The sequence below is a fragment of the Lytechinus pictus genome, chromosome 10 (genome assembly GCF_037042905.1).
Source record: "Lytechinus pictus isolate F3 Inbred chromosome 10, Lp3.0, whole genome shotgun sequence".
NCBI classification, from domain to species: Eukaryota; Metazoa; Echinodermata; class Echinoidea; order Temnopleuroida; family Toxopneustidae; genus Lytechinus; species Lytechinus pictus.
The window spans coordinates 35,234,612-35,260,528 of NC_087254.1; the positions used below are offsets into that span (position 1 = coordinate 35,234,612).

At 36.0% G+C, this 25,917-nt stretch overlaps 2 protein-coding genes across 4 annotated transcripts in view; one reads left to right on the forward strand and one right to left on the reverse strand.

Moving 5' to 3' along the window:
* The window catches only part of LOC129270548 (uncharacterized), a 37,099-nt gene extending 33,440 nt beyond the window's left edge, over positions 1 to 3,659 (reverse strand). The window contains exons 1-5 of one of the 2 annotated variants that reach the window (XM_064105953.1): positions 3,520 to 3,659; positions 2,674 to 2,937; positions 2,106 to 2,300; positions 1,095 to 1,374; positions 267 to 439 (exon numbers count right to left, since the gene is read on the reverse strand). In XM_064105953.1, coding sequence (XP_063962023.1) covers positions 267 to 439; positions 1,095 to 1,374; positions 2,106 to 2,300; positions 2,674 to 2,926 — 901 coding nt within the window. In that variant the 5' untranslated portion in view covers positions 2,927 to 2,937; positions 3,520 to 3,659. The remainder of the gene's footprint in view (positions 1 to 266; positions 440 to 1,094; positions 1,375 to 2,105; positions 2,301 to 2,673; positions 2,938 to 3,519) is intronic. The other variant, XM_064105954.1, reaches the window with a different exon arrangement.
* A 1,847-nt stretch (positions 3,660 to 5,506) lies between these two features.
* Positions 5,507 to 25,556, forward strand: LOC129269554 (tRNA (guanine(26)-N(2))-dimethyltransferase-like). 2 transcript variants are annotated; one of them, XM_064105956.1, is made up of 15 exons: positions 5,507 to 5,719; positions 11,497 to 11,674; positions 12,200 to 12,393; positions 12,829 to 12,884; positions 13,226 to 13,323; positions 14,061 to 14,248; positions 14,901 to 15,126; positions 16,286 to 16,434; positions 16,936 to 17,016; positions 18,348 to 18,426; positions 19,082 to 19,216; positions 19,757 to 19,951; positions 20,489 to 20,679; positions 21,724 to 21,820; positions 22,615 to 25,556. In XM_064105956.1, the coding sequence occupies exons 2-15, from the start codon at positions 11,579 to 11,581 to the stop codon at positions 22,666 to 22,668; spliced, it is 1,839 nt and encodes a 612-aa protein (XP_063962026.1). In that variant the 5' UTR covers positions 5,507 to 5,719; positions 11,497 to 11,578; the 3' UTR covers positions 22,669 to 25,556. The 2 variants fall into 2 exon arrangements, with proteins under 2 accessions (XP_063962026.1, XP_063962025.1); XM_064105955.1 differs by lacking the exon at positions 5,507 to 5,719 and having other exon boundaries at positions 11,501 to 11,683.
* The last annotated feature ends 361 nt before the right edge of the window (positions 25,557 to 25,917 follow it).

Below are 25,917 nucleotides of genomic sequence, written 5' to 3' on the forward strand. Positions count from 1 at the left end.
TCATTTGTAGGACCCCCCCCCCCCCTCAAAATACAACCATGCTTCATGTTTGTTTCTTCTTTAACGTTTGTACATAACATTGATTAACAACATCATAGAACAAAACATTTTCTTAAGTGCATCAATAAACTCAAAATGTCTATATATGAGATCATTTACAGAGTTTGTCATGAAAGAGAAGGTTACAGTACACTTGGATAGACTCTGGCCGAAAGTTTTGAGATTGAACAATAGACAAAATGATGAATTTCCCTATAAACACTTACCCACATACATGTGGTAAAATAAGGTGCCTTTATCGTAAATCCCATCGTCGTCCTGATACTGTGCTATTGCGATGTATAGGTCATATCCCAAGATTGTATGAGCTATATCACTTGCTCCTACTGTTCGAACCGATGCCACCTGATCAAAATGAGCTCCAGCAAATCTGTATATCCTGCAAATTGGAAAAAAAGAATGGAAACGCAATATTATGTATAAAAAAGGGGGCTCGTAACATAAGAAATGGGTGGGTAATTTCATTTAAAAATTGTCATCACATTGATGCAAATGATCCAAATTCGCTAATTGTATTTTCAGAATTTGGCTACAAGGCTTGAGTTTAACATGTTAAGCTACAGACATTACGAGTAGAGGAGGCACCAGGTTTTCGTTTTATTGAGAGGTCGGGGGAGCTAGGGGCATTATTCTTAATAAAATATAAGAGGTTTCATAGAGTTTCATGACAAAGACCTCTATCTGATATTATCATTTTTTACTTCTTTGTTCTTCCTATCGCTGCCCCTATCTTGTTTACATTTTCCACCAATTTTTCTTTCAATGCTTATAAAATTATAATGCAGTCAGCCCCCATCCCCTCCCCTTGGGGCAATTCCTGATAACAAGCATATTATATTACGAGATATTAAAAAGAACTATTGTGTTCCTTCCATTTAAAGAAAAGAAACTTGGTGCGAAATCATGCCATCTTGGTAAGATATGAACTAACTGCAAATTAAAAATTAAAAGTCGGTTGGTTTCGTGACATGCCCCCCCCCCCCCCCCCCCTGGATCAGCCATTGTACTTATCCTAATAAGTACTGCGTACTTACACGGTTGAAGTCTGATACTTGTTATGAGAGTCCACCCGACCGTTCGCGATTCCTAGATACGTGTCTCCTTCGTAGATGAAGGCTTCTAAAGCAGCAGCTCCAAAGGTGTAGAAGTACTGGACATGTCTGACCGAAGGGACTGAGGGGTCAAAAGTCAATACCTGTGAAAATCCCTGATACCTATTGGCATCAAACTGACCATTGGCCACGGCTATGTAGGTTTTTCCTTCGAGAAGAAAAGGTTCAATATCATTCACCCCATTCGTTGTAAACGTCACTCCTGCAATAACAAAAAGAAATCACTTCAAATCAGCATCATAGCAGAAAGGAAATTGTTCCTTGTATAAGTACAGAGAGGAGGAAATGACAATTGAACTGCCCTTAATTGATATATTTTACTTAAAATTCAGTGAAAATGCTTTTATGTCAATCCAGGTACGTTTAAGATATTGGGCTCGTTTTATAAAAGAATTGCGACTGTACTAATGTTTGTAGAATAAGAAATACAGTACTGCAGCTACCATTGTTACAGCGCTCAACAGCCAATCAAGTGTCAAGGAATCACTTCTTGCCAGGTACCAAGTAGCATATACCTCAACTGTGCTGAGTTCAGCACACTGTTGATAAAATTCTTCCTGAAGGAAATTAGGTCATGGTTGGGATTTGAACCCAAGACCCTCTGCTTTGGTGTCAGGAGACTAAATATTCACATGGGCCACAACACTCCCCCTGAAACTGGTCCTACATTCGCATGGCCTCTAGTTAGGACCCTCGTGGGAGGGCAGCTTCTTTCCTCGATGCTCAACATAGAACTGATAAAGAGGGAGACCTAAAAAAGTCACATCCCCCCGGCCCTAAGTCAATTAACTGCTACAGAGGTGGACCGGGCCGGGGAGGGGCCTTTTGTGAGTCTCATCCCATGTTAGGCTTTTAGGAAAGTAGCTTCGCTCTTTCAATGGTCCAAAATGGACTAGGCCTTGACCAACATTAACGAGGTAAAGAATTATTTACCTGTCGGGGAAAACGCTCCAGAAGAATACTTATAGATCTCTGCATCCACTTTGTATATCCCTTCATCAACCTTGTTGAAACCAACTATGACATAATGATCACCGTCACTTTCAAAATACTTGATGATGGAGATGTCTGTTGAAAAGCTTGCTTCAAACTGGATGTCCCATGAGAGGTCCTCATTGACGAGTAATTCTAAAATGTGAAGAATTGTTTATTCAATAATTTGAAAGAAAAATAAATATTTTCCGACTCTGTCGTCAATTTTGAGTATTCTAGAAGTTAAATAATAGGATCATTATTCGGAAGGATTGATAACAATCAGTGGCGTAACGAGCCAATATTTTGAGGGCGGCGTCTTTTAAGAATCGCAAGCTTTAGATATTTTGAACATGAACATTTAATTATATATAAATAGATTTTGCAGCAATATTTAGGAATTCATACATATATATATACTTTTTTTCGGAATTCATACATATATATATAATTTTTTCCAAGTCATTTTCTTCTTTTTTTCATTTTCTCACACAGGATGTTCACATCACTCAATTTAACAATCTCGTACCTCGTTTCTTGCGCCTGTTGAACTCCAGTGTATTTTGGGAGTAGGTTGTATGCAGTTCTCTTTGGTAGTTTCGGAGAGAGGAATCCAAGTATTGTCTGAAGGCAGTCAGGATCTCCCTCTCGTCTCCCTTCAAGTCCACCAGTTCCTCATGGGGATGGAACTCTTCTGGGAGTGTTGAGCCATCAGATCTTTGGGTCACCAGCAGCACGAAGAGCAGCAATGATGTGCCACTTAGAAGAGCCTTGAAGAGCATCCTGGTTCTTTCTTGAAAAAAAAATGAGTGTTTGCAAATGAACTATTAATTTCCAGATGCCCGGGCCAGATGCACAATGAGAATATATCAAAATCAAGGAATTGTAGTAGGCGTTTAAGTTAAAGAAAAAAACATATCAAGAAGCACATGGGTTTATATTTTAAAGGTGATCATCAAGTAAAGCTATGTCTGAACTCAGAGAACTTTAAATGATGACTGCTACAACTGGGTCTTTCCAAAAAGAAGTCTTTCAAATATTATGGAATACGACCATTACGTGTTGCTACGGGACCAATGTATAAATAATCGTTGATAGGAATACTTGAAGTCCAAATTGTGGGATAAATTATTTTCAAAATCAGCGTGACAACCAATCCGAATGGGCCTATAAGATTCCGATTAAAGATTGGATGGTTTTGATACAGTAATGTCTTTCATATTAAAACAAACGCACGTGCACTCACAAGAAAAAACATACCAAGGTTTATGACAATAATTTGAATTGATGATGTCTATACGGATTGCTTTAATTTGATTAATGAAATATACACTTATTTCATAAATGACTACAACTATATAATGTATATTCATACCTGCGTGTCAGCAAGGGCGCATCTACCAGCTACCAGGCCGATCGGGATCTCAACTCACTGTCTTGGGGCACAAACTGACCAAGCAAACTCCCGGGGCTCTTTAACTCTGTCCCTGACTCTGACTGATCAAGAAGATGAGCTTTGATCAAAAGATCAAATCCTATTGATAATCGGTCAAGAATGTACTCTCATAATAGACGTAACGAATGCGCTCACATGACCGGCTGATCAGTAGCATTCCTTTCTTGCATGCTATAGTTAGGGCCGATTAATGATGATTTGCATCTATTCAGGGTGACGCTAGCCTACAGGGAGTTAGGGGGTGACCTGGGGCGACCGCCCCTAAAATTGTTCTTATAGAAGGTGGGAGGGGGATGTAAGAGGAGGAAAAAATAAAGAGGGTAACGGAAAAAGCAGAAAAAAAAACATTTTAAAAGGAAAGATCAATGAGTCGTGTAATTATTTATACCCATCTAAAACAAAAAGAAGAAATGATGGCAACTTTAGTTCATCTTACCCCCCCCCCTCCACCCCCCCCCCCAAAAAAAAAAGAGAAAAATACCCCGATGCCACCCATGCATTATATTGGCGGATAACAAAATGTCACAATGCAAAAGAGAAGGTAGGAAATTCTTCGCGGTCTTGGTCATCAAGTAAGTACCGAAATGACGATGCCTTGGTGATTGGTTATAATAATAGCAATTGTTCTTTTCCTTGTGCCAGGTCACTGGGTTTGATAAGGGACTTTTGCGAGGAATAATCGCTGTAATCACAAATCATTTCAAGTTTCCATAATGAGCGAGGGAGGGAGGAAGGGGAAGGGGTGTGTGGAGGCAGTCCCCCGCCCCCCAAAGTAAGTTTTCATTTCATGAGAGATAGAGAGAGAGAGAGGGGGGGGGGGGAGAAGCGTCCGATCAAGAAATTTAGCCTGTACCATCAACTATTAAAGTTATGATTTTACCATTAGGGCCTTTACACATGAACAGCCCAATATCATTCTTTTGAGACAGAAAAAAATGTTACAACTCTTGAGTGATATGGGGCCTACAGGCGGTGATTTTACATGTTCTTGAGCAAATCACGAGACGGTGTCAAATTTTGTTGTTTTAAAAATCGCCAGTTAGGCCTATGATGCTGTAGATTGTGACAATGTGTTGACATTATATTAAAACATTATTCTGTCCAGCCCCCCCCCCAAAAAAAAAATACGAGTTTTTTTTTTAGGCCTACAGAAAATACAAATTTGATTTTATATATGCATCAATATGAATGTAGGTATTAATGAATGATGTCACACACTGGCGGATCCAAGGGGGGGGGGGCAAAGCCTTTTGAGAGGCACAATTAAAACTTGTCATGTAAAAATGCCGTTAAAACAGAAGTGTGCCCCCACCCCCTTTGAAAGTGAAGACCGTTTTTGTTTTGTTTGTAACTTTTTTTCGTGGACGAAATATGCTTATTTTTTTGCTTAAAAACCTTGTTTTTTACTTCTTTTGCAATGCTTGTCAAATATTTCCTCGGGAAAATGTGTCCCCCCCCCCTTTGGAAAATCCTGGATCCGCCCCTGATTACAAATATTTCGAGCAATCTTGATAATTACAAAAATCGCTGAATTAGGGTTCCGAAACGTTTTTTTTTTTATTTGAAAGTTGTTTAAAAAAAAACGTTGCTACTCCTATTTAATCTTGAGTGAATATTGTACCAAAGGCAAAGTAAAGCAGCAACTGAGCTTGGAAGTATGAATAGTTAGGCCCTCGTTCAAAATATCTTATGATATAAGAATCAAAATTTAAAAAGTATTTCCTATTGAATCAAATCCTTCTAAAAGCAGATAGCAAGTGAAAGGGGATACTGTACATAGACCCTTAACATAAGAAAAGCTGAGTCTTGATTTATTAATCAAGGGCCCCAAAACATTTGCGAGTGAGCAGGGCGAGGAGGCGTCTCTATGGAGAGAGCATGAGTGTGATGCTGAACAAAAATATATACAATGCAGCACTCGAGGTCCATGACTCGAGACGCAGGGCGTCCTTGGCTCTGGGTCTGCTGCAGAGGTCCAAGGCCCTAGGCCTATTGCAGAGTATACAGGGACACTATTGCAGAGGTCGGTCGAGCGCCATCACGTGTTCGGTTATCACCTGTGTTGCCTGCTGCATGACGGAAAAGATGGAATAAGGAACGAAGTTTTCGATTTAATAAGGTAAGTCTTAGTAATAAGTGCACCAAGTAATTTCCTTTTAAATGATATCTATCAAGGGAGTATCATGTAGAAGATCGATACAAGTGAAAGTAGTGTTTTAAACGTTAGATCGATCGACTTTATCCCTATTCGCTGCCAGCTATATCTAGCTTGTTTTAGCGGTTTGTTAGCCAAGCGTCCCGGGCGTCTAGGGCATTGATGAAACAGCAATTACCGTCGCGTTGCTCTGCAGGAGCTCACGCCAAATAGCGCACAGCGCGGAGCAGGTATGGATAGCCAGGCGGCTTCTTGAGAGTGAAAATCATTTACTAACGTAGGCTTACTCTAAACGAAGCCAGGGAGTCCTCCCTATTCATCTGCGTGTACCACAAAAACCCTGAAACTTTCGCCCCCGAGATTTCTACTTCTAAAAGATCTGGCTCTAAGTCTAAATCATGTAGGCCTAGGCCTACATCATCATAGTATGTGACAAAAAAAATGAAAATCATCAAATATGAATAAATTTGGTATCACTTGAAAGCTCTTAAAAAGACCTTTAAAATGATACCAAGAACTTTAATTTTCATCAAGAAATTAGAAAGTTATTCCAGTTTAAGTTGCGCATATTCATCCAAATTTGTGGTCATTGTCTTAATGTAAAGTCAATGGAGTACAGAACCCATTTTTGTGACCATTTTGTGACCATTTTGAACCCAAGTCTTCAACAGGTTCTAACTTCTTTGTTTTTGAGTCCTATGAAGTAATTTAGGTATCAATGGAAAGGTGAGAGAATGCTCAATTGATGTATATCAATTCATCTTGTAATTTTTCTTATTATGTGTAAAATATTTTTTTCTAATTAATTCTAATTAATTATGCAAATAACACAAAATCACAATTACTCGCCTCTTTTTTTGCCAAATGAAGGTGATTATGATAGATAATTCATATAATTTAGTTGGCATCAAGACAGCATCATGTAGATAATTTCCTAAATGAATTTGTCTAAAGTATTGTTATTGTAATTTCTAATGTATTTCTTTGTTTTTCTGATATAAATTACAAGCTCTTTTTCAACTTAGTATTGTAATTTTGTATATGTGTATGTACGGGGGTCCTTTTTTACATATAAAACATTTTCTTTTGTACTTTGTATGACCAAATAAAAATATGTGTGCTTTTTTCTGATGATTTTGATTGTTTCACCAATTCCTTATGTATTCTATTGTTTCAACAATTTGTTATACATGTATAATATGTAGCTTTTGATTTGAGAGACAATGGACATGTGATTACATTTTTTTAGAAGGAATGAGCAGCTGAGTGTAAAATATGTATGTAGAATTGTATGCAATTTATTTCAAGTATCAAGAAGGACGAAAATTAAGTTTTAATATATTCTATCAGTTGTCAATGTCTTATATTTGTATACATACATTGTATTACTAAGGCCCTGTTTGAGCTCTCTTTTTAAAGAAAAATGAATAAATTCAAATTATTAGTCGAAGCCAAAAGAAAAGGAAAAGAGTGGTCTATTTCTTTCAAAACAAAACAAAAAACAACCAGGAAAAATATATAACAAAGCTCTAAACAACAACAAAACAGACATCAAAGCTCCAAACAAGCACTAAAAACAAGAGAAACAAAAGTGACACAAAAACTTGTACCAATCCCATCCCCATTTTCCAATTCAAAACACAACCCCCACCTGCGCCCCTAAAAAAAGAAAAGTGAATAAAAAAATAAATAGTAAAATTATTAATAAAGAAAACATAAATACATGACTTAGACCCATCTGGAATGGAAATGAAATATTCTTTCCTCTGAGTTTTCATGTATTTTCTTACAAGAGTGAAAAAAATTACAACAAAAAAATAAACAACATCTAGTTCGTGCATTTTAATAAAAAAAATCAACATTTAAGATATTCTCCTTTCAAAAGCAAATCCAGTCTCCTAATAATGAAATATGACCCCCCAAAAATGAAAAAATAAACAATACAATAATTTAAAAAAGAAACTTTGAAAAATATATAAAAAAAGAAACTGAAAAATTAACAATTTTTGCATTTTAATTAAAAAGTCAACATTTATGATATTCCCCTTTCAAAAGCAAATTCAGTCTCAAAATAACGAAACATGATTGAAAAGTTTCAAAATATATTTTTTTTCTACAAAAGAAAAAAAAGAAACACTATAGATTTTGCATTTTAATTTAATAAGTCAACATTAATATTCCACTTCCAAAAGAATCCAGTTTCCAAATGATAAAACATGATTGAACAATCAAAGTAAAACATGTTGACTCTATAACCTTAGGAGGAAAGAATGTTTTTGTGACAAAATGTATATATTTAAATCAATATCAGAATAACAATCTACGGTATAATGACAGACATTTTCAGAAAAAGGCACAATATTATCAAGTAAACAATTTAGATCCAGTTCAATCCAGCATGAACGACTCACTATCGACCGCTCCCGTCACCAAGCCCTCCGCATCGGGTACCGGTAGCTCGACTGCCGAAAGACGGACGGGAGCCCACCGCATCGGGCAGCTCGACTGCCGAGAGACTGGCTGTGACAAGGGTAGCTCGCTTCTCTTATATCTGGACAGCTCAACGATAGAATCTTTTAATTTTGATTTTTTTGTTGATTTGAATATATTCTATAACAATTCAGATACATAATTGGATCGTAGTTCTACTTACCATTAAAAAATTTCGATCATTTGCGCATCCAAAAATTTGATGAACTTTCAAGCTCCGATATCCACACTTCACAGGCGAGTATCCACATTGAAACTTATATGTACAGAAAGAGCACATTTTCAACTGTCTGTATCAAGGCACGAGATTGCATCAACTATGTGCGCATGCGCATGAAACCCCATTTTCGATGAGCCTCCCAGACAGAGGCGATGCCACTTGCAGCGAAACCCGCGCGAAAACCGTGCAGCCAAAACCAGCGCTCGCGATGCGCCCGTATTCGCACATACCTACATCATGGGATAAAACTTCATTTCCGACATTTCTACGCTCTCGTTATTTTTAAACAAGAATTCATCAGAAAAAATATTGTGAAAAGACGGAAGAGACTTGCCCGATGTTTACGCCACCATCTTGTTTCTTATTTTACTTCCCCAACGTTACGGACGCTCGTTGGGGAAGTTCGGATCAAACAGGAAAGTGAAGTTGCGCGATAGCCGAAGTAACTCACTGTTTTTTCCCCTGTTAAGTTTATTTTCCCCGTTTTGGTGCATTTCAGGTCAAAATGGAATAATAATCTCTATTTTGGTACAGTTCTTTTTATATATTATTGTGAAATAAAGACAAAAATCGATGAGCCCCGTCGGGGGGATTTTGCATTGTTTACCCCCTAATGGTGGCTGCACGATAGCGAGCCGTCTGTGTAATAATAATAATAATAATAATAATAGTACATTTCTTAAAAACGCATAACACCTACAGGTCTCTATGCGCGATTGACTAAATCAAACATTCTGAAAGAGGTGGGTTTTTAATTGAACTTTGAATTTCTCAAGCTGGGTAATATTTCTTAATGTCGGTGGTAGAGAATTCCATAGTGCTGGTGCAGCTTTCTGGAAAGCCCGATCCCCATATGATTTGGTCTTGACAGTAATTACAGAGAGAAGATTTTGTGAGCCAGAACGGAGATTGCGCTTGGGTTTATGAATCTGGACAAGTTCTTGAAGATAAGCAGGGGCAATACCATGAATACATTTGATTGTTAATATGAGAAGTTTATATTTGATCCTTGATCGAATGGGTAGCCAGTGAAGGTCAGATAAGATAGGGGTGATGTGTTCAAATTTTCCTTTTCGAGTTATAAGTCTTGCAGCAGAATTTTGGATGTGTTGTAATTTATCAAGAAGCGATTCCTGTATTCCGAATAGTAAACTATTATTATTATCTAAGTGACTTAAGATGAAGGCATGTACTAACTTTTCTGTTGTTTTCCTATCAAGATATTTTCTAATTTTCCCAATTTTGTGTAACCGAATTGCAGCAGCCCTACAAATATTGTTAACATGGGACTTCATTCCTAGTTCATTCTCGACAATTACCCCTAGATCCCGTGCCTTGGAGACTGGCTGAATGATAGAACCAGCAACATTCAGAGTTGAGACATCATATGAGTTCCTGTGACGAGACGTTTTGTGCAAGATCTCAGTTTTCTCAGAATTCAACTTCAAACTATTGTACGAGGAGAAATTTAAAAAAAATTAAAATGTTTTAAAAAAATCCTTGAAACAGACGGCTGCCAGCTTTCTAATCTGTGGTGTGCCAAATGCATCACTTTTGTAAACAAAAATAATGATTTCCATACGATTGCAATTTCTTTTTCATAAGTAACTTGCGGATAAATTTTGTATTCACCATAGCGCTCAAAAACTTGAATTTTGAGCATACTGTTGTGTATGCCCTCTATTGATGAAAAGTAAAATGTCAAGAAAATTTTCCTTTTTCAATCTCTAGATCTATATTAAATTAAAAAAAAATATTGAAAGATTCAAGTTTACTTAAGAGCCCAGTTATATGATGAATAGCTGTAATGGAAACTGACTGTCAAAAAATCAAGCACTTGTCCCAAAGAAAAAGTGAAAATAAGCCAAACATTGCCAACCATATTTCACCACACAGGGATTAGTAACAGAGAACAAGGTTATATCATAACATTGTTCTGAATGAGTGGGTTAGGGTGGCTGTCACAAAAGGAACCTTTTCCAATAAGGTGCAAGTGAATTACTAAGCTTTACTCTCCATACAACATGCATGCATCTCCAGTTATCCCATCCAGGCCACCAAGTGTGGGCTTTTACAGAATTTTGGTGGCCCGACTTTCAATTAAGGTTGCCCTGCGCCACTGCTAATGTCGAGCCCTGTGTTAAGTATACCACTCAGTTTTGCTAGGTCTCTCAGTCTCAGCTCCAAAACTCTGGCAATATTTATATGCATGTTGTAAAAACTAACTGCAAGTAGTCTATGATGATGTAAACATTATCAAGGTCTTGAATAATTCCCCGTCAGAAGATAGTAAAATTAGATTCTATATTTGTTTTATCTTGTTGTTTCTTCTACTCCTGGCTGTCACTATTAACTTCATTACAGTATAATATTCTAATAACGAAGGCTTCAAACTGATATACTTTTGGTTTCAGCCATTTATTCTGGATCCCATCTTTTGCACTCACTTGTATCTCACCACAGATGACGCTTTTCCATAACAATAATCATTAACAAAAAGGATTGAAATCTGACTCCTCTTTCATGTCTTTACTTTACAAAATGTTAGACCAAATGCTTTATTACAGGAGCTGCAACTTTTGCAAGAAAACTTGCTGATTGGTTTGCTGCCATCTTGGCCTTTGACAGAAAGCAGTTTCACAATGTATGTAGTAGTACTAGTAGGCCTAGGCCTCGAGGACTCTGAATGAATGACAAACTGTGATTGGCTTTGGTAATTGATCTTTGATAATTGTTGCTAATTTACGCTTGGTGAACTGTTTGCTAGACAACAGTGCATCGTGTATGTGCGCAATCAGTAACCAAATCAGAAATCATTTACTGAAATAGGAATTTGATTTTTGACTAACATGTTACTTGATTATTGATTTCCCTTAAGGCTTGTTCAGACAAAATGTTGCTGATCTTAATTGCTATCTTGACAAGGCTACCACCATTCACCCAAGCATTTAAGCAATTGTTTGAAATTTGTATAAGATTTCACTGCTGATTTAATTCTCAAAATCACCATGTTTTCTTTATTTTTGAACAGGTTGCTGAGAAATTAATCTCTCAATCGACTGTGGGAAAAGAGTAGAACTGATGTTATCAGCTTTCATCCAGTCATCGTTCCAATGATTTTTTTATCTGTTGGAAGCAGAAGTTTGGCCAGATACACCCTCCATCACTATCCTGTTATACCAAATATCATCTATACAACAGCCAAACAGGTTTGGACAGTAATGTGTGCATGATATACCTAGGGAAGATTCTGAACACAGGCATGTTATGCCTCTGTATTAGTTTTTCCTCCTCAAGATGACTGGCTCTTTTCCAGGAACAGGGCTTTCGTAGTCATATTTTATTGGCTCATTTTTTCCGCAATTATCTAAAGCAACTTCAAATTGTGCACAATTGATTTAAAAAAAAAAATCATAATAATTTACTCACAGAGTTATCATATAATGTTTTCTTTAGTAAACAACTTGTCAGTGGTCAACCAAAGCCTACATGTACAATGTAACTTTTTTGTAGCATTGATAGGAACTATATTCTCACGTCATGATGACACTCCTTCCAAATTTTTCTGTCTTAGAAATCCCCTCATTCAGACCCACCTTGCATCTATACCATATCTTATCATCCATCTTTTCTGTGGTCTTCCGTTTCTTCTTTTGCCATTCACTACTGGTTTCCTATAAGAATGATTTATAATAGAATATACTTTATCTGGTGTATTTGCCATTTTTTTATAGAAATCTGGAGAGGTTTTCCAACCCATAAAGCTATTCCATAGTCCTAGAGTAAGGCTATGCCCTGTAATCAGCATGTCTGGAGAGGGAGATAAAGAAGAGCCTGCGATTGTAGAGGAAGGGAAAGCTCGGATTGTTTTCCCGAACCCTAACGAGGTGTTTTACAATCCCGCACAAGTCATCAATCGGGATCTGAGGTAAGCTTTCCAAGTTGATTCTACTCTACCCTTTGAATTCAGGCATTTCATCTTGAGGTGATATGATCAGAGTCCTTAATAAGGTTGACCAACTTTTTTCCCTGTAGGCCGATAGCATGCACTGCAAGTGAGATGAAATAAATATAATATTAAAAATAGCAAAGAGCAAGGATCAGTCAGCAGACGTACAGGTGTGATTCAAGCATTTAAATGAAGTTTTTAATCCCTTGAAATAAAATGTAGATTAATGCATGGTGTTCAGTATACTATAGTTGACCATTCTCTGAGGATTAACAAGAAGGAGTGACATCACATCAAGATCACAACTTCCATGGATTGCCCTTGTTGAGTTTTGTGTTGGTAGCTCTCTGTGATTGGTACATCTCATTTTGTGTTAAATATAAGACTTGTATTTCCCTTTATTTTATATCCTAGTCTTGCTGTCACTGGATTGTTTGTAGAGGATTTCTTGCAGGGAAAAGGGCTGAAAGGTAAGAAAAAAATTATGAAATCATCAGCTCGCTCATATGACTTGCAAAATAATGATTGAACATAGAAGTAAAGCAATACTTGAGAACGCCATAGTTGAACTTTATAATTTCTGATTATGTACACCTTATTTGTAAACGATTAATCATTTGATCATGCATCCCCAACTTTGTGGAATTGAGACTATAAGATATCCTTTAAAACCTGTCTATTTACTTCATTATTTATTTTGCGCCTTTTGCTTCAGTGGATTTGTCACTTTATAAGCCGTAATCTAATATTACTGCATTATAATTTCCAATCCTTTTGAAGTTTCAGCAAACAATCTTGTTTATCTCCCTAGTTTCCTATGACTATCAAGATGAAATCAAAGAAACTGATGACAGCCAAGAAAACACTGTATTGGAGAGTACTGTTTGTTATCCTGGTAAAAAATGTGAGGTGAGTATTATCTGTAAAATGTGCTGGAATATGTTGGCTGAGGTTCTTTAACATTCAAAGGGGAAGTTCACCATAAGTTGATTTTAATAACAGAAAAAATATTAATAAGAATAAGAAAGTTGTGACCTTTTTAAGTTCTTGATTTGTGACATCATAGGCAAGTAACTCCCCTATTTGTCATGACTTATAATTTTTTTTTTCTTATTTTCTTCTGCTTTCATTTGAACCAACTTATCATTAGGGTGAACTTGTTAGATTAAAAAATGGCTTTTCAATATTTCATTGATCTGTTACAGAGAATTTGAAGCACTAGAAGGGAGTGTGTAAGACTCATAAATGCAGAGGCTTCAGGGTCTACCATGTATTTTTCCTGGGCATGTGTTTGGTTCTGAAAAAGAATGCCTAAACATGACTTTCAGTGAGTGCTAGCTGCCTTCTGGAGAATGAAAGATACATTTTGTACCATGAAGCCTCTATCTTGATATGTTCTCAACAGTGAAAAAACTTTCTGAAGTTAGCTGAAAGAATGTGGAGAGACATTTTTATGTAGGATTGGTTCATAAACGTGTCTTCCATGATGTTTCGAACTGCAGGAAGGCACAACCCTTTTATAGACAGCCTCTGTTTCTGTTAAAGGTCTGTTAGGATTACCGAAGAAATTTGATAGCGTGGGCACCTGTGGTTTCTCAAGAGAATGGTTGCATCAATATTTCTTTGATGTTTGTTAATGTTTACAGGAAGGGATCACATTCTTAGAAGCTCTATCAGCTTCTGGTCTAAGGTCTGTCAGAATCGCTAAAGAAGTTCCTGGGATCAAGAGAGTGGTAGCCAATGATTTCTCAGAAGATGCTGTCAGGGATATAGAAAGGAATATTCAGTTCAACAATGTTGAAGATCTGGTAGAAGCCAGTCACTCAGATGCATCGTGAGTTTTCCATGACTTGTGTAATTTAAGTTTTAATAGATTATAAAACCCTTTCTTCATGCATAAATTGATGTTATTTATACATGTAAGATCAAAGTGCCCAATCAGGGACGTCGTGTTTAAGCCGGGGTAATAGTATGCATTTGCTTGTTGTATAAGTGCTATAGAAATGCTCTCATTATTTTGCTGTATGTGGAATATTTACTTTCCAACCTTCATGAATATTGTTTGTGGCTGATCTTGGGGTAACTTTTGAAAAGATGGTCGCCCCAAAGCATTCAGTTTTGAGAAGTTAATGGGTGATTTGGGTTGTCATGAGGGGGAAATTGCCTTTCACTGACCTGCTTCTCTCATGTGGGTGAATCTTTCAATTGTTAGACAGATTTTATATCCCTATCCAAGGAATTCCATGCTCTAATTTTCGTTCTGGCTAATGGGACTTCTAAACGCTTAGTGTTCCACCACCCCCCCCCCCCTTGTCATCCTCTTTGAAACAAGATAAAAGTACATTTCTTTGTCAATGTTGTTTTTGGATTTCATGAATGATGATGAACAACATTTGGATAGTATCATTTATCTGTAAAAAAAATAACATTCAAAGGCACCAAATACACCATAGCTCGTCTTCATTCCTGATTTATTTCGTCTGAAGGATTCTCATGTACAAACATCGGTTCAAGGATTCCTTCAACGTGGTTGACCTTGATCCATATGGCAGTGCTGCTCAGTTCTTAGATTCCGGTGTCCAAGCTGTACGTAATGGTGGTCTACTGTGTGTTACCTGTACTGATATGGCTGTGCTGTGTGGTAATCATGGCCATGCGTGCTTCGCCAAGTATGGAGCTATGGCTTTGAAGACTAAATACTGCAATGAGATGGTAAGATTCTGTTCTATATTATGGTAAGATATGACGATCCAGGGTCTCGTCTTACAAAGAGTTACGATTGATCCAATCACCCTCAACTCTATGGAAATCCATTGATGTCATAATTTTTTCTACAGGAAATTTGCACAATGTCCTTTGTAAACATAGAGAATTTCACAGAATTTTCAAGAAAACAGTGAATGTGTGAATATATATCATAGTTAAGCAATATTTTGAACGAACATGCATAATAAATGTTGATGTTGTTGGCTTTCTATAGTTGTGGTTAATTGGATTAATTGCAACTCTTTGTAAGACGGGCCCTGGTCCTATATTCGTAGCCCATTGGCTATCGATTTCTGTAATTCCTGTTGGCTTTGTACAGTGATCACCAGGTTCCAGTAGGTAATGAATTAAATGAGGTGATGGTATAACTCTATGCTTATACTATAGGAAGCCAAAAACCTCAAAATTATGTTTCCACTAAATGTTTCTTATGTTTACTGTGCCCTTTCCTCATGCATTAAAAGTGAACTGAAGAAACAAATCTAGTTATTTTCTGACATTTTTGAATGATTTGAGTGTCAAATAAGCTGATAAATTGAACTTGTACTGAAAGAGATTAGTCTCAAACGTTGCTACCCATAGTATGACCACAACTTCAGACAAGAGTTGAAATGAAACCCAAGTTCAGAATAAGGGCCAATATATAGTGGTATGACATGTGATGTAAGGCACACATGTGACTCTTCCTATTTCAAATCTCTTGGGACCAAAGAAATCTCTTACATATTTAGCTAGAATGTTAATATCAACTCACGTTTTGATAGTTATTTGGCTTAAGGAAGGTCGACTAATGCAGGATACTGTAGTTGCTCTATTTCCAAGCTCATTTCAAGTTCATTTTAAGAGGGATTGGATTATAACAAGTTTGAAAAAAATAAAGACATCAATTCATTATAGTATTTTGTTTTATTTTTGTTTAGAGTAAGTCTATTTAACCAATTAGCCTTGTCATATTGTTAAGATAAATGTTTTTGCTTATTATTGCATGAAAGTACAATTTTATGTTCTGATGTTTATTGAAAATGAATTATATCATAAATGGTATTTTTGAAATTATAAATTATCTTTCCTGAAGTATGTCTTTTTGATGATTTGATATTGACAGGCCCTGAGAATCCTTCTACAGTGCATTGAAACACAAGCCAATCGCTACAATCGTTACATTGTTCCAGTTCTTTCAGTCGCTGTGGATTTTTATGTGAGAGTCTTTGTTAGGGTTCATATCAGCCAATCTAAAGTCAAGTACTCACCAAGGTATGTTGACAAAGATTCTAAAGATTGTTTGGCTAATGATGAAGGATATATTTTGTTTTGACTGTAATTATCCTGCAGAAAATTGCTGTAGTCTTCTATGTTATTTTTCCACGAGAAATATCACGAGAGCTTGCTCATGCGCAGTCAATTACGTTTCATAAAATGGCAGTCCAGCAGTAGTTGGTGATTTCGGCTCAATAATAGCTGATTCGTGTCTGATTATTAGTTGATAAGTAAAGTTGAATGTAAAGATGGGAGAGGAGATGTTTCCTCAATAATAGTGATTTATTTATATAGCATTTATTACACATTGTTTCTAAGTCCTGGATATCTAAAATATAAATTTAAGAGTAGAATATTGAGACTGTTGTGTATTACAAGATTGGGGTTACAAAATACAAAATAACAGGAATGTAAGCCTACACAAAATGAATGAAATCAAGAATTAAAAGCAAGCTATGTTTGAATGTTTTCCATTTAAACCTTGGTCCATATCTGTAGCAAGAAAGCCCTGGTTTATCATTGTAGTGGATGTGGTACCTTCAACCTTCAGAGATTAGGCAAAGTCACCTACAAAAACAAGTGAGTACTATCATAAATCATCCCTTTATTTATGAAAAAAAGCTGGTTAAAAAGGTGGTTAAATAAACATTCCTGCAGTCTATACTCTTCTGACCTCTCTATATACATTCCTGTATAATGACACTCCCAACCTTATCAATCGTTTAACAGTTTAAGAAGTCTTAAGTTGATAAAAATCTGTGGGTCCTTGTGTGGTATATTAAATAAGAAAAAGGTAGTGGTTTTGATGTCATATAATGATCCGTCCATGCTTTTCTTGTGATGTGGACATTCTTTATGTGTGTGAAGGACAGTATATAAGTTTGAGAATGGTAGTAGATTTCAGTCTGTTTTTTTTGTTCTGGTTGAGTAGTGGTTTTTGCTCAATATTCACATCCTGTCATGAATTGATCCACCAACACCTTGCCCAGAAAAGATTATATTGTTGTGCAGTGTGAATAGACTGTCCTCTATTTATGCTTGAATGTAATGTGTCTATTGTTCCAGCAGCAGTCTATTGTCTCCTTCTCTAGACACCCCCAAATTGTCACCACTTTTTTCATTAATATACCACATGAAGCCCACAGATTATTATATACCAAATGAACACTATTAAATGACAATGTTTCACAATCTTCCTAGTCATGTTTGCTTGCTTGTGTATCCACAATATTTGACCGGCCACCCCGAAACAGACAATAAGTCACCAGAGAAGGTTCTCCGTAAAAAGCCAAAATAGTAATTTGGTCTTCAAAAAGCAAAAATGAGAAAATTGGCTTTTCTGAAAGAGTAATTCTTCTTACTGTTAAAATCTGAAGTTTTCCAGTCGAATTAAAGTCATGATGCAAGATTTTCTTTGACACCATTTTTTTTGTGGACTGCCTGAAAGTTTCATTGAGATTGCACTGTGCACATCTCATGCTTGAGTGAACCATAAACTTCAAACCTTGTTTTCTTCTTATTTTTTGGGAGCTTCGCAGAATTTCTTCTGCATTTAAGCAAGTTCGTATTAGGGTTATTTTTTATCAGTTTTGGCAAGTTATACATCATTATAAATCTAATTTGTTTTTTAAAGCTCAATGAAAATCCCAAATTTAATTTTTGGCGATTTATTGTTGGTTTTGGAATGACTGGTCACATATATGTTTGCATTGTTTTTTGTTTCACTTGTGGCAACCTGCTACATGATACATGTGTTCACTGCCACGCTGAAGGTGCCTCAACATGCAAATGACGCATGTATCTGGTGTGGGGCTAAATCTGTTCTGATGTATTTATTTGTTGTTTGTGTTCCAAATAAAGTGTACTTTGATCTGATGCGTGTAGTGTACTGCTCTTTTGTTCATTCCTAGGAACCCTAATCCATTCTTCCAGCCAGCTACTGGTCCACCTGTAGATAGAGCATGTGAACATTGCGGTTCCATATTTCATGTAAGTCATGGTGTAACTTATTAAAAGCAAGAAACATTTCAAAACAATTTACACGCAAGTATATCTAATGTACATTGCAAGAAACTTACATTCAATTTCAAATCAAGTCCAAGTTCCAAAAATCAAGTAAGGAGTTAGAAATGAACACAAATCAATGACAAAGTTGCATTTAATTGATGGACTTGTGCTGGATTTGGGATTTTGTGCTTGATTTGAACTTGAGTTTCTTGAAACATCTCATAAATTTGCCTCACACTCTAAGCTATATATCACTTGCCAAGGCAAAAATCCTCCTAAACGCAAATATGTTTTGTGCCGAGAATAGTCAACAAGTTTGTAAAATTCCATAATGTTTCAACAAATGAATGAAGGCTTGTGGCAAGAAAATACTTTCATTTATCAGAGTGAGTGATGGGTGTTAATAATGAAAATTAATATTACCAGGCCTGAATAGTACTTATAGTGGCTATGTGGCGGAAACAGTAAGTATTTACTACATGCATTAAGACTCAAGATCACCTAGTTTCTCATAGTATCTAGTTTTGTAAGGATTTCATATATACATTTACATTAATTTATTTGAATTTTATTTGAGAGGAATTATGAAATTAGGAACCAGAATGAAACCTCAATATCTTTGTTATATTTTATCTAGGTAGGCGGACCAATATGGGTTGACCCCATACACAATGTAGACTTTGTGAAGCGTCTCATAACACATATCGACACGCATCCTCATAGATTCAAATACAAAGACAGAATGAAAGGCATGATGACTGTAGTCAGTGAGGTAGGTCAAAGATTCATAGGCTCTGTACTTTCTAATGTAATGGAGATTCCATATGCTTCATCTGTGTGAGCATACAGATGATGGTGATGATTAAATGATGATGGTGGTGATGATGATGATGGTGGTGGTGGTGGTGGTGATGGTGATGGTGATGATGATGATGATGATGATGATGATGATGATGATGATGTTGATGATCATGATGGTGATGATGATGATGATGATGATGATGATGATGATGATGATGATGATGATGATGATGATGATGATGATGATAATGATGATGATGATAGTGATGGTGATTAATAAATGATTTGGTAGAAAATGTGCCATTACTGAGAAATCAACAAAACAAGGATGGCATACCAACCAGATGCACAATTCTATAACAAATTTACTATTAGACAATCAAATTGAATGATTTCAGTAGCTTTCAACTGTTATTGCAAGTTTGTTATTACAACAAATTTCTCAACGAATCATTGTTCGCTTCAACTGTAGGTACCTAGCGTGAATATTACTATTTTGTCTCTTATCTAGGAACTGTCAGACTGCCCTCTATATTACATAACAAGCCATCTTTGTAATGTACTGCACTGCGAATGTCCTTCTCAAGAGAAGATTAGATCAGCCATCTTGAATGCCGGGTATCGAGTCTCTATCTCGCATGCATCAGCCGAGGCTCTGAAGACAGACGCGCCGGCATCTGTTCTTTGGGATATATTCAGAGCATGGGTAAGATATTTCATATGATTGTTGATTGTGGAGGGTTGTGGCAAAGTGGATTAGTCTCCAGACTTTGAATTAGAGGGTGGGGGTTTGAATCCCAGCTATAGCCTAATTTCCTTCAGCAAGAAATAGATCTACTTGTGTTGTACTCAACCGAGGTGAAGTAAAAGGGTAGGCCTACATGCATATCTAAATCAAGTGTAATTCAAAAATTCAAAAAAATGAACCATTTATTTGAATTTGTTTGAAGTGTATGCTATTTTTAAATTACAATGTATCTGTGCATGTGATACTTATGTATGGAATGAGTTGAAAAAAAAAAATCTTGAAAAAGAAAAAAAAAGGTGTAATTCAAAAATCAAAGCACAATCCATTTGATAAAAAGCAAACAGTTGATTTGTGTTCAGTTACAACTAAAATTTCTTGCAATACCCAATTAAGCTTGATTTTTTAAAGAATTACCAGTATGCTTGATTTTTGGGGGCTTACACATGATTCGCGATTGAATGTAAGTATTTTTACATGCGTCTCATTTTTTTCCAGGTCAAAGATCACCCTGTGAGTGAGAAGCGCCTTGCAGCCAGCAGTCCAGCTTCATCCATCCTCAGCAAAGAACCAAGCATCACAGTGAACTTTGACCCTCATCCGGATGCTATCCCCAAGTCAAGGCAGCTGGTTAGGTTTCCAGAGAACCCGCAGGCCAACTGGGGACCAAAGGCTAGAGCTAAGATGATGTGAGTCACAGGGCTTTTAAAAGACAATAAACCCCCTTGGAATCAAAGAATATTAAAAGGTCAATGAAAGTTTGAGAGCAATTGGGCAAACATTAAGAAATTTGGGAGCGTTTGAATGTTGATATCATTTATGTTTGGGACATCCCCCTATTGGCAATGCATCCAAGATACGAGGTGTCACACTTTTACAACCCCCCCCCCATTTCTTTTGTACATATTTTACTTAAAATCACACTTTCATCAAATCTGTCCAGAGATCAGGTGTTCTTTTCTTAGGAGGACATGTAATAGAGGTTTCACAAAATATATCATGGACAAAGAGTTAGTACTATTGTTAGAATGGGCAAAAATAGATGTTTTGGGATGTTTTCAGTGTTCAAAGGGGAAGTTATTAAAGGGTGACATCACACATCTTGGTCACGTTGCCAGTGGGAGGATTTCTATATCATTAATGATCTTTCCCTTCAAATGTTCGTAACTTTCTTATTGTTTGTCCAATTGTTCATAAACTTTCATTGATCTTATTTGATTTTTTTGTTTTTATACAAGCTAAATTCTTACAAGGGTTTTTTTTACCCATTTTTTCTGTAGGATGCCTGCCATTGAGTGCGTCCTTGCATACTAAAAGTCAATTTGAATCCTCATTGCCTGTTTCAATTTGTCACAAATATTTCCTTACAAAGTACAGAAAGCATCATAAAATGAAGCAGTATTCAAATAATTGGTACATTTATGATTTAATCTTGATAATCATTATGCTTTATCATGTATTTTTTGTGTATTATGTTTACTTCCATGTAAATTTTTTTAGCACAACAGATTTGATTTTTCATTGGATTAATGAATTTGAATTGAATTGATATTGCATGCAATGAAACCCATGATGCAGGCATTTACTAGTAATTTTTTTTACATTGGAGATCCTCTGCAAAACCCCAAACAAACTAAGCCAACAAAGAAGTAATTCTTGAGGCTTTATATGAACCACAAAAGATATGTCTTCAAGCTGAAATTTATTTGAAATGCCATGTTATCGTCTTATAGGGCAGGAGATGAAACGTTAGAGGAGAAGAGAAAAAGACTTCAAGGAAAACGATCGAAAAGGAAACGAGACGAGTCTTCAGATGATGGGGAGAAACAGGTAAATTGAAATCTGCTCTAAATGATCTTATTTGCGCCTCGGAATAGTGTACTAGATAGATGGCGTATAATAAATGCTGTGTATTATTATTATTATTTCCATGTGCAATAATCAAGGGAGTGAGACTTCAGCTTGAAAGCTAATTTTGCTGGAGATTTTCTCAGCTTACTTTCAATGTATTTTCACCTTTTTTAAAATTAACTCTGTGCAAAAGTACAGGACTATTTGCATTTTTAGTTTTTAATTTTTTTTTTAATTTGTGGTCACCTACAGACCTGAGTAATGTTGGCAGTGAATCATATTGAAAAGTAGGCCAGGAAATATCCAATATTTCACTTCACGAGGACCCATGTAAAAAATCATAATTGACACAACAGCGGCAATCAAAACTTATCCGGTTAAAAATTATTTAAATTATCTTTATATGTGGGGTTGTTATTTTTGTTGCGACGGGTTGTTTATGATGGCAATCCTGCATATTATGAATGTAATAGCTATTTTGGGAGTAAAGCCCCTTTCACAATTGGTGGTGCGACTGCTTACAACCATTGCGATTCTGTGCAACATATACTGTGACAAAATGATCGCAAACGGTCGCACGAGCAATTGTGAAAGCCCCTTTAATTGTTTTTGTTTGAATGATTATTGTAAACACATGATCTATGTCAAAAGTGTAATCACCAGTCTTATTCGTTATTAAAATTCATAATAAATCATATCATTACAGGTGGTGATGAAATCAGATCAAATTGAATAAAAAATGTTTGTCTTACTTTTTGTCCTGTTTCTTTCAGTCAAAGATGGCTACTCCAGAACAAGGGGATTGTAACCAGCCAGAAATGAGATGACATCTGTTGATGTACTTCATTGGCTTTTAACATTCAGAGTACTTTCCACCAAGAATATCTAAACAGATTCTCACCATTACGTCTTAACCAAACATTGTACAAGAGACATAGGGTCGAAAATGCTGTTTACGCTGAGAGGATAGCAAGACTCACTACCTTGTTCAGAGGGGGCGATCTTTCCATTCCAGGACTCCAGGGGGTGTTTCACAAAGATTTAAGTATAAGTCGAACTTGAATGTCTAGTTCCGCACTGTATAAAAGGCATGACAGTATTGGTCAGATCATGCCAAGAGGACACGTACTACTGCGTATTGATCAATAAGATTGCGCGTTACATATCGGATACACGTCGGCATTTAAGGACGTTCCACAGTTAAAGTGAAATCCATGTCATTTTCACCAAACTTTGCACATAGATACTTTAGAACCTTAATATTCGAAATATGCAAAAAGAAACATAGGTCCATGTGCTTGATTTTTTGCTATAGAGCTTCAAAGTTCACCCAAATTGATGTTCTTAAGAATTGCGCATTCAAAAGAATTTGGCATTTTTAGACCGCCCAAGATTACTACAATGAGTTTAAACCTCCATTACTCAGTCAAAATACATGAAAAAGTCATCAAATTTCGCAAGAGAGTTAATAATTGTATCGTTAGAATGGAGAATCTATTAATAGTGCTATTTGTTTGCAATTTTAAGTTTAACAGCACTGTCAGTTATTAAAAATGGCGTAAAAGATAACAAAATCCCAATCTAAAAAATGTAAAATTTCAGTAACAAACTACAAACGTACAATAAATGCTGCACTTTATTCAAAATCCATGTCATTTTCACCAAATTTTGCAGAGTTGTAGAGGAAGGTATACCTAAGAGGTACAAACATTAAAAAATAGGGGTTCATGTGCTTGTTTTTAAACTATCAGCATTTTTATTAGAGCAAATGTGCTTTTTAAAACACCAAAAATGGGCCGAATGCTTAGTATCTATGTGAAGAAAAAATCAAAACCACTCTACCATTTATTCAAACTCAGGGTAATATTCGTAATTCTTGGCAGCACTGCAGAGTAAAGTATTTTGAAATTGTAGATAATATTTTTTTGAATGGTCCATGGAATAATTCAATTTTTTAGCTTCATGAAATAACGAATCGGATCTGCAGTTAAAGTGCAGAAGATGAGAAAAATCAGCACATACCCGCAGCTAATTAATCACCTGTTCATCCATTGTGACGTCAGTGCGCAGATCATAATGCGCACAAACATAACTGTGGAACGTCCTTAAGTGCGACATCTTTGTGAAATACCCCCAGGAACTATAGCGCGATTATAAAGATGCATCTCATGATTTTTTTTAGTGTACACCCGGGTCCTGTCAGACAAAGTGTTGCATTTAACTTCGAATTGCAATTGATTTTAAATCCTTATCTCTTAAGTACACAATCTCAGATAGATCATTACCCGAGTTTGATTTGAATCTATTGTAAGCCTTCTTTAGACAGGCCCTTAGTCTGTATAGTCGCCTTCATCTTTGCAATAAACAATGAAGAAGAGACTTTTCATTGTGTTGAACAGGATAACCTGAAATTCAATTAAAAAATCAATACACGTCAGCCAGGGGGCAGCATGTATCCAGGAAGTGTACCGTATTGTTGTGTTGAATAAGTACTTTAAATAAAAAGGAATTCTCTGTTCATTGCTGAGGCTAGATTCAAAATCACTCCTTATTATATTACTGTTTGTTTTTTTAAATTCAAGATCTTAAATAAATATGTAACGCTTCTAACACATTAATGTTATCTTTCTCGTCAGAGATGTAACTATTATGAGATGTGTAAAAAAAATGTAGAAATCGGCAAGGGGCCTTGAGTCATGATGCATTTTGTAATAAAAAACACTTGCTTTAATTTGTGAGTTCACAAACAAATGGCAGATGCTAATTTTTTCTTTCATACTAGTAATCATGCAAAAAGTAATTGCAGGAGTGTTACCCCTTTCTAGTTACATTTTAATTTATGTAAGGGTTAGGTCATAGTCCGTGTTTGACTTTAGTAAACATGAATTTTCATGGTTGAAAAGTTTATTATTATATTATACTACCAATGATAGTGTGTGGAGTATTGAAGCAATTGCAAAGCCAGGGAGGGGGGGGGGGGGCATTTTGACATAATACATGGACTTGAATTTTAAAGGACAAGACCACTTTAACAAAAAGTTGATTTGAATAAAAAGAGAAAAATCCAACAAGCATACAACTAAAAATTTCATCAAAATCGGATGTAAAATAAGAAAGTTATGACATTTTTAATTCTCACTTAATTTCACAAAATAGTTAAATGCACATCCCGGTCGGTATGCAAATGAGGGGATTAATGAAGTCACCCACTTGCTTTTTATTTTGTATTTTATTATAGGAAAAATTCTAATTTTCACATTGTCTTGTGAACAAAGTTTTATTCCTCCCTGAAGATGTGGAATTACCATTGTTTTAAAATTTTATGGTTCAGTCAATTGTGCATGTTTTGTGAAAAATAAGCGTAACTTAAAAATGTCATAACTTATCTTACATCCGATTCCGATTACATTTTCAGCGTTTATTATGCTAGTTTAAATTTTTTTATTTATTCATATCTACATTTTTTCTGGGCATTTACTGTGTGTATTCATCAAACGTTAAATTATGATTTTGACAAAGAAGCAACAAATGATGAAAAAAATTCATCCAATGGTCACTACACTCTTGAATAGATTGTATCAGATTTAATATAATTCACATTGGACCTTTACAAATGTTTAGATAGGCTTAAGTTGAATTTTATGTGTATCAAACTCATTATTACACTTTTTTCCTTTGATTTTTTTTAAAAGAAAACTATTTGGTTTGATATGAATTATAGTTATAATTGTTCTAATTTCTGTTCTCATGAAAATGTGGATTGTGAATGGATGAGATTGATAACCAGGAGAAAACTAATTATAGCTCGGTATGACAAATAGCAGGAGAGAGAGGAGGGGGGGGGGGAGTGTGTTAGGTGAGATGAAGAGAGGGGACAATGTTAGGGCAAGAAGGGGGAAGAGGGAAAAAGAGGGAGTGGAACATGTTTATGAGCTGTACAATATCGCATCGTGACCATTTTGCTTTTAATTATTTTACTTTGTAAATACATGTATATTACAGGCGAGTTTGATTTTCAATAAAAAAGACACGGGAGAGGGAAAGAGAGTGGTCAAGAGAAAAATGGGGACAGGACA

What these genes read in the sequence shown, in the direction of transcription:
- LOC129269554 (XM_064105955.1), top strand. Translation starts at nt 11,579, where the DNA reads ATGATTTTTTTATCTGTTGGAAGCAGAAGTTTGGCCAGATACACCCTC. An exon ending in GTCATCAATCGGGATCTGAG is followed by an intron (nt 12,394 to 12,828) that starts GTAAGCTTTCCA and finishes TTTATATCCTAG; the next exon opens with TCTTGCTGTCACTGGATTGT. An exon ending in CAGATGATGGGGAGAAACAG is followed by an intron (nt 21,821 to 22,614) that starts GTAAATTGAAAT and finishes TGTTTCTTTCAG; the next exon opens with TCAAAGATGGCTACTCCAGA.